At 36.5% G+C, this 10,000-nt stretch overlaps 1 protein-coding gene across 2 annotated transcripts in view; it reads right to left on the bottom strand.

Moving 5' to 3' along the window:
• mogat3a (monoacylglycerol O-acyltransferase 3a) overlaps positions 1 to 10,000 on the bottom strand; it is a 183,844-nt gene that overhangs the window by 151,197 nt on the left and 22,647 nt on the right. For both annotated transcript variants that reach the window (XM_028564275.1, XM_028564274.1), the window contains exon 9: positions 4,030 to 4,138. In XM_028564275.1, coding sequence (XP_028420076.1) covers positions 4,030 to 4,138 — 109 coding nt within the window. The remainder of the gene's footprint in view (positions 1 to 4,029; positions 4,139 to 10,000) is intronic.

Genomic DNA, 10,000 nt, shown 5'->3' with positions numbered 1-10,000 from the left:
CTTGAAGGTTAAGACTTGAGACTTGCCCATGTGTGACTTACTCCCATCTCTGATACTCAGATGTTATTGAGCCACAGATTAACAACTTAATGGATGTAATATGTAAATATCTTTAATAAAGATTAATAGATTAATGTAATGGAGCCTCTGATAGAACCAGGGGTGTCAAACATACGGCCCGCGGGCCAGAACTGGCCCCCTTAACTGTCCAATCAGAACCTCTGAGACTCTGCGGGGGGGAGACAATCAATACTGCTTTAATGTCAGAGAATAGTTATTTTTCCTTAAATTACAGACTTTAATCTCAGAATATTAATGATCTTTATTCTTTATAACGCTGTCGTAGCAGAAGCTTCAACATCGGATCACAAACTCTCAGATCAGATTATTAATTACTACAAGTTAGACCGCGGGGACAGGCAGGACCTCCGTCAGCAACAGCTGGATGTACGGCCCGTTAGCATGTTAGCTCGGCCTTTTAGCACGTTAGCTTGGCCCGTTAGCATGTAAGCTCGGCCCGTTAGCACGTTAGCTCAGCCGCGCTGCGGTTAGATAGATAGATAGATAGATAGATAGATAGAGATATATAGATAGATAGATAGATATATAGAGATATATAGATAGATATATAGAGATAGAGATATATAGATAGATAGAGATATATAGATAGATAGAGATATATAGATAGATAGATAGATAGATAGATAGATAGAGATATATAGATAGATAGAGATATATAGATAGATAGATAGATATATAGAGATAGAGATATATAGATAGATAGATAGATAGATAGATAGATAGATAGATAGATAGATAGATAGAGATATATAGATAGATAGAGATATATAGATAGAGATATATAGAGAGAGAGATATATAGATAGATAGAGATATATAGATAGATAGATAGATAGATAGAGATAGAGATATATAGATAGAGATAGATATATAGATAGATAGATATATATAGATAGATAGAGATAGATAGATAGATAGATAGATATATAGATAGATAGAGATATATAGATAGATAGATATATCCCAAAAGAGGGAAATAGATAGATAGATAGATAGATAGATAGACACACAGACACATATAGATAGATTAGAGATATAGGAAACAATATATATGAAATAATAATATAGATAGATAGAGAGCAATATTTAGATAGATAGAAGATAAATAGATAGATATTGATCCCAAAAGATAAAAACTTAATGCAGCAGCAACTGATTCAGATAGATAAACAGCACACATACAGATTCAATAGATAAATTAATGTACAGGAAACAATATACATGAAATAAAATTAATACTACAACTGAATATTTAGAATAGATAAATAAAATGTACAACTGATTCAATAGATATATATAAACTTAATGTACAACTGATTCAATAGATAAACTTAATGTACAACTGTTTCAATAGATATAGATAAACTTAATGTACAACTGATTCAATAGATAAACTTAATGTACAACTGATTCAATAGATATAGATAAACTTAATGTACAACTGTTTCAATAGATATAGATAAACTTAATGTACAACTGATTCAATAGATATAGATAAACTTAATGTACAACTGATTCAATAGATAAACTTAATGTACAACTGATTCAATAGTAAAGAGTGATGAAGGGTTAAAATGGTTTTTTTAAAGTTACTCTGCTATGCTGACGTTACTGTGGCTCGATAACATTGACGTTACTCTGCAGCGGTGACGTTACTCTGCAGTCCTGACGTTACTCTGTTGATGTTACTCTGCCGTGCTGACGTTACTCTGTTGATGTTACTCTGCAGTCCTGACGTTACTCTGCAGCGCTGACGTTACTCTGCAGCGCTGACGTTACTCTGTTGATGTTACTCTGCAGCGCTGACGTTACTCTGCTGATGTTACTCTGCAGCGCTGACGTTACTCTGCAGCGCTGACGTTACTCTGCTGATGTTACTCTGCAGCGCTGACGTTACTCTACTAACTTTAATCAAACACTGAAGCGAGCTGACAGCGGAGCTACGTTCAGAAACAGAAGGATACCTGTGGTCCAGGTGTTTATACGACTATCTCACATTACAACTATTCTGGTTTTAAAAGGAATCAATGTGTTATTTTCCTACATAAAGTAGGTTTCTGTTTTAGTAAACATGATGACATTGAAATAGAGAGTAGAATAACCAAATATAGTCCGATATAACCAAATATAGTCTGATATAACCAGATATAACCACATATAACCTGATATAACCAGATATAACCAGATATAAACTGATTTAACCAGATATAACCAGATATAAACTGATTTAACCAGATATAACCAGATATAAACTGATTTAACCAGATATAAAGGCCCAAAGGAAATACTGTGATATACTGTGAAACCACCAGAATCTTATAAATACTGTGATACAAATGTTATATAATGGTCCAAATGTTTGGTTATATGTGTTAGGGTTATGTTATATAATGGTCCTAATGTTATATAATGGTCCTAATGTTATATAATGGTCCTAATGTTTGGTTATATGTGTTAGTGTTATGTTATATAATGGTCCTAATGTTATATAATGGTCCTAATGTTATATAATGGTCCTAATGTTATATAATGGTCCTAATGTTTGGTTATATGTGTTAGGGTTATGTTATATAATGGTCCTAATGTTTGGTTATATGTGTTAGGGTTATGTTATATAATGGTTATTCCACCCACTGCTGTCTGGAAACAGCTTCTCAAAAGAAATATTAAAAAGTGTATATTGTAAACGTTACCAAACCTTTAACTAGTGTTTAACTAAAATCAGCCGACTGTAAGACGTTTAGGTTAAATAAAGTTATTTTATTATTTATGTATTTCCTGAATAAAACAATCAGATGAACCAACCGAACAAACTCTCTCAGCCTCCAGTTAGCCTCCTGCTAGCACTGCTAGCCTCCTGTTAGCCTCCTGTTAGCCTCCTGTTAGCCTCCTGTTAGCCTCCTGTTAGCCTCCTGTTAGCCTCCTGTTAGCCTCCTGTTAGCATCCCGTTAGCATCCCGTTAGCCTCCTGCTAGCATCATGTAGTGGGTGAGGTGCTGGTGCTCCTCCAGGCCTGGAGGTGGTGTTTGAGCGCTCAATGCGTCTAGGAACAGCTGGACCACGGGTCAGACTCTGGAGGTAAACGTCATGGACACACACAATGTCCAACACACTGGGACACGGAGTCTGGACCACGGGACAGGAGACCCAACTGAAACACAAACACACAACAGACACACACAGAAACCACACACAGACACAAACACACACACACACACACACACACACACACACACACAGAAACACAAACACACACACACACACACACACACAACACACACACACACACACACAGACACACACACACACACACACACACACACACACACACACACACACACACACACTAGTCAGTACTGGTAGCTAACTATTTCTCCCGTTTGTGTTTTACTAGTTTACTAGTGTAAACACTTAGCAGCTGTGTGTGTGTGTGTGTGTGTGTGTGTGTGTGTCTGTGAGTGTGTGTGTGTGTGTGTGTGTGTGTGTGTGTGTGTGTGTGTGTGTGTGTGTGTGTGTGTCTGTGTGTGTGTGTCTGAGGAGTGTGTGTGTGTGTGTGTGTGTGTGTGTGTGTGTGTGTGTGTGAGTGAGTGAGTGTGAGTGTGTGTGTGTGTGTGTGTGTGTGTGTGTGTGAGTGTGTGTGTGTGTCTGTGAGTGTGTGTGTGTGTGTCTGTGAGTGTGTGTGTGTGTGTGTGTGTGTGTGTGTGTGTGTGTCTGTGAGTGTGTGTGTGTGTGTGTGAGTGTGTGTGTGTGTGTGTGTGTGTGTGTGTGTGTGTGTGTGTGTGTGTGTGTGTGTGTGTGTGTGAGTGGAGTGAGTGAGTGAGTGAGTGAGTGAGTGAGTGAGTGTGTGTGTGTGTGTGTGTGTGTGTGTGTGTGTGTGTGTGTGTGTGTGTGTGTGTGTGTGTGTGTGTGTGTGTGTGTGTGTGTGTCAGGCCACCGCTGGGTTACCGTACCGACGGTGTGGATGGGCTTCCTGTAGGGCATCAGACCAAAGCTGTACTGGAACACTCCTCTGGCGTGAAACAGAGGCATGGCTACTCCCATGATGCTTTGCAGCCGGTTCTGTGGAGACACAACAACAACAAACTCAACTTTTACATGGATCTGCTCAGCCCAAGGCCAAGCCCATCTGCATGTTCTTAATATAGTAATAATAATAATAATAATAATAGTAATAATAATAATAAATTAATAATAATAATAATAATAATAATAATAATAATAATGCCAAACTCTGTTCCATAGATACTGCCAACCAACAGTTAGGGTGTGCTTATTAAAATACCTGGTTTCTATATCTAATATCTGGTTCATTGGTATTTATTTAAACCAATCAGAATCATCATGGGCGGTGATCAGCTCTGCAAAGACCTGCTGCTAAATAGTGGTGTGAGATAAATCTCAGATAGTCAGACAGTCTAGCTAGCTGTTAGACAGACAGACAGACAGACAGACAGATAGTCTAGCTAGCTGTTAGACAGACAGACAGACAGACAGACAGATAGTCTAGCTAGCTGTTAGACAGACAGACAGACAGACAGACAGACAGACAGTCTAGCTAGCTGTTAGACAGACAGACAGACAGACAGACAGACAGACTAGCTAGCTGTCTGGATTTACCCTGCAGAGATCTGAGGACCAGTTAACCATAGTCCTCACAAATCCACCAGAGGTCAGAACCCCGACACAGAGACAGAGGAAGGGGATGGACGAGTCATGCAGGAGGATATATATGGATACCCAAACCCCACAAACATAATAGTATAGGTGGAGACACCCCCATCTCTTAGCTACAATCCCCTAGAGCCCCCCAGCTGGTAGTTTAGATGCTTAACAAGGAACAAGGTACGATATTTAGAAGAGTTTGTGTAGTTCAGGTACTCAGTGACTGTAACGGAGACATTAAACGCATTATTTCAGATTTCTTAACATTTCTTACACCAAGCAATAGCATTCATCCACTCGTATTTATTAAAGTCACGATTCATTTGCTGCAGTGCAATGTCACTTTTATTCTTTTATTTCATATCTGTCTTATTCCATTTTACCTTTACTTTCTAACTAACTATTACTATATGAACTCTCTCTATATGATCTATCTGTATATGAACCCTCTCTATATGTTCTCTCTCTATAAGATCTATCTCTATATGATCTATCTGTATATGATCTATCTGTATGATTTCTCTCTATAAGATTTCTCTATAAGATCTCTCTCTACAAGATCTCTCTCTACAAGATCTCTCTCTCTATAAGATGCATCTCTATATGATCTATCTGTATATGATCTCTCTCTTCAAGATCTATCTCTATCTGTATATGATCTCTCTCTTCAAGATCTATCTCTATCTGTATATGATCTATCTCTATATGAATTCTCTCTATATGAACTAACTATATGAACTAACTTTATATGATCTATCTGTATATGAACTCTCTATATGATCTATCTGTATATGAACTCTCTATATGATCTATCTCTATATGATCTCTCTGTATAGGAACTCTCTCTATAAGATCTATCTGTATATGATCTCTCTCTATAAGATCTATCTGTATATGTTCTCTCTCTATATGATATCTCTCTATAAGATCTCTCTATATGATCTCTCTCTATAAGATCTCTCTCTATAAGATCTCTCTCTATAAGATCTCTCTATATGATCTCTCTCTATAAGATCTCTCTCTATATGATCTCTCTCAATATGATCTCTCTCTATAAGATCTATCTCTATAAGATCTATCTCTATAAGATCTATCTGTATACGTTCTCTCTATATGATATCTCTCTATAAGATCTCTCTATATGATCCCTCTCTATAAGATCTCTCTCTATATGATCTCTCTCTATATGATCTCTCTCTATAAGATCTCTCTCTATATGATCTCTCTATATGATCTGATCTCTCTATATGATCTCTCTCTCTATATGATCTCTCTCTATATCAGGGGTCACCAACCTTTTCTAAACTGAGAGCTACTTTATGGGTATTGAGTCATACGAAGGGCTACCAGTTTGATACACTCTTCTGAAATAACAAATGTGCTCAGTTTGCCTTTAGTTATATATGATTATTAATGATTAGTGATAGTTATATATGATTATTAATAATTAATGATACTCCTCTATGTGAAGACACTGCTCATGTTAATGATTTCTCACAATAATTATCAACAATGACTTAACAAGGTGGGAAACTGATAACATCAATATTCAATTTTCATTTTTAGAACAGGCCTGAGGGCTACTCATGTGGTCCTTGGGGGCTACCTGGTGCCCGTGGGCACCATGTTGGTGACCCCTGCTCTATATGATATTAACTACAGTACTGTATAAGCCCACTAGATGGCACCATGAACTGTAATAATGTACACATTAAAACTCCTTCCTGATTGTTTAACATGTAACTCAGTAACAGGATTGGATGAGTCTAGTGGTCGATGTATTCATCACCAGATATGAACTTCCTGTTGGGGTCAGGCTGTGTGTGTAATACTTTGTGTACTTGATGTGTACTTTGTTGTTCAGACTGTGGAGTTATTAAACTAATCTCCCTAAAGGGAAGACATAGTTACTCATAGACTATAAAATTGAAAGTGGACTAATAATAGATGACATCAGTGACAATCTGCCAGTTTTTGCAAACATCCATAGCTGCACTAAGACCAGGAAATACTGCAAAATATACACAACGACCAGACACAGAACTCCAGAAAACATCAATAACTTCAAAGAGTGGGGCAACATGTACGTAGGTAACACGAATGAAGCCTAGGATTCATTTCTGACTGTTATAACATCTCTTTATGAAAAAAACTGTCCTCTGGTGAAGAAAGAAGTAGAACAGAAATCTGATGAAAAACCATGGCTGACTAACGGAATATTAAATACATGTAAGAAGAAAAATGTATTATATAAAGATACACAAAAACAAACTAGAACCGGAATCATGAGAAGCAATAAAAATAATTATTATAGTAAACTACTGGAGGACACCAGAAGTAAGAAACACCTGGAAGGTGCTGAATGAAATGATCAAGAATAAAAAAGACTAAACTGGAGACACTAAGTATTTTCTGACTAACAACAATCCAGAGGTGAAGGATATGACCTTAGCTGCAAATGAATGTAATGATTATTTTGTTGGAGTTGGTCCAGGTTTGGCTGGGGAGTTTACAAAGACTGGCAGTATACATGATGTGCTAAGCAAGAATGTAAATATGAATGCATCTATGATGAAAAAGAAATGATTGAGATTGTTAAAACATTTAAGAGTGAAAAGTTCACAGACTGGAATGGCACTGACATGTTTATGGTAAAAAGTATTATTGGTTGTGTTGTTAAACCTCTAACGTATATGCATGTAATCAATCTCTGAAAACTGGAGTCTTTCCAGATGAAATGAAAATGGCAAAGGTGATACCAATACACAAGGCTGGTGGAAAACACTTTCAAACTACAACTACATTTATAATTGTTGGTAATCGTGTCATAACTTTACACAAAAAAATTATGATACATGACACTGAAATAGAAAAACTAAAAGAACTTTCTGGGAGTAATTATTGATGAAAAATGATGTTGGAAGCCACATATACGGTGTAGTACGTGTATATATGAGTATATGTGAGCTGTAGGTATATATGATTGTAGTACGTGTATATATGAGTATATGTGAGCTGTAGGTATATGTGTAGCACGTGTATATATGAGTATATGTGAGCTGTAGGTATATACGATGTAGCACGGTATATATGAGTATATGTGAGCTGTAGGTATATACGATGTAGCACGTGTATATATGAGTATATGTGAGCTGCTGGGTATATACGATGTGTAGCACGGTATATATGAGTATATGTGAGCTGTAGGTATATACGATGTAGTACGTGTATATATGAGTATATGAGCTGTAGGTATATGTGAGCGTATATATGAGTATATGTGAGCTGTAGGTATATACGATGTAGTACGTGTATATATGAGTATATGTGAGCTGTAGGTATATACGATGTAGTACTTGTATATATGAGTATATGTGAGCTGTAGTATATGTGAGTATAGTGAGCTGTAGGTATATACGGTGTAGCAACGTGTATATATGAGTATATGTGAGCTGTAGGTATATACGATGTAGTACGTGTATATATGAGTATATGTGAGCTGTAGGTATATACGATGTACGTATATATGAGTATATGTGAGCTGTAGGTATATACGATGTGTATGCGTGTATATATGAGTATATGTGAGCTGTAGGTATATACGATGTAGTACGTGTATATATGAGTATATGTGAGCTGTAGGTATATACGATGTAGTACGTGTATATATGAGTATATGTGAGCTGTAGGTATATACGGTGTAGCACGGTATATATGAGTATATATGTAGGAGCTGTATGTATACGTATATATGATATATGTGAGCTGTAGGTATATATGATGTAGCACGTGTATATATGAGTATATGTGAGCTGTAGATATATACGTGTAGTACGTGTATATATGAGTATATGTGAGCTGTAGATATATACGGTGTAGTACGTGTATATATGAGTATATGTGAGCTGTAGGTATATACGGTGTAGTACGTGTATATATGAGTATATGTGAGCTGTAGGTATATACGGTGTAGCACGCGGTATATATGATATATGTGAGAGTATATGTGAGCTGTATATATGATATATGTGAGCTGTAGTAGTACGTGTATATATGAGTATATGTGAGCTGTAGATATATACGGTGTAGTACGTGTATATATGAGTATATGTGAGCTGTAGGTATATACGGTGTAGTACGTGTATATATGAGTATATGTGAGCTGTAGATATATACGGTGTAGTACGTGTATATATGAGTATATGTGAGCTGTAGATATATATGGTGTAGGACGTATATATGAGTATATGTGAGCTGTAGGTATATACGGTGTAGTACGTGTATATATGAGTATATGTGAGCTGTAGGTATATACGGTGTAGTACGTGTATATATGAGTATATGTGAGCTGTAGATATATACGGTGTAGTACGTGTATATATGAGTATATGTGAGCTGTAGGTATATATGGTGTAGTACGTGTATATATGAGTATATGTGAGCTGTAGATATATACGGTGTAGTACGTGTATATGTGAGTATATGTGAGCTGTAGATATATACGGTGTAGTACGTGTATATATATGAGTATATGTGAGCTGTAGGTATATACGGTGTAGTACGTGTATATGTGAGTATATGTGAGCTGTAGATATATACGGTGTAGTACGTGTATATGTGAGTATATGTGAGCTGTAGGTATATACGGTGTAGTACGTGAATATGTGAGCTGTAGGTATATACGGTGTAGTACGTGTATATGTGAGTATATGTGAGCTGTAGGTATATACGGTGTAGTACGTGAATATGTGAGTACATGTGAGCTGTAGATATATACGGTGTAGTACGTGTATATATGAGTATATGTGAGCTGTAGGTATATACGGTGTAGTACGTGTATATATGAGTATATGTGAGCTGTAGGTATATACGGTGTAGTACGTGTGTATATATGAGTATATGTGAGCTGTAGGTATATATGGTGTAGTACGTGTATATATGAGTATATGTGAGCTGTAGGTATATATGGTGTAGTACGTGTATATATGAGTATATGTGAGCTGTAGGTATATATGGTGTAGTACGGTATATATGAGTATATGTGAGCTGTAGGTATATACGGTGTAGTACGTGTGTATATATGAGTATATGTGAGCTGTAGGTATATATGGTGTAGTACGTGTATATATGAGTATATGTGAGCTGTAGGTATATACGGTGTAGTACGTGTATATATGAGTATATGTGAGCTGTAGATATATACGGTGTAGTACGTGTATATATGAGTACATGTGAGCTGTAGATTTATACGGTGTAGTA

This window comes from Perca flavescens, chromosome 19 (genome assembly GCF_004354835.1).
Source record: "Perca flavescens isolate YP-PL-M2 chromosome 19, PFLA_1.0, whole genome shotgun sequence".
Lineage (NCBI taxonomy): Eukaryota > Metazoa > Chordata > Actinopteri > Perciformes > Percidae > Perca > Perca flavescens.
This window is presented reverse-complemented; position numbering and strand designations above follow the sequence as displayed.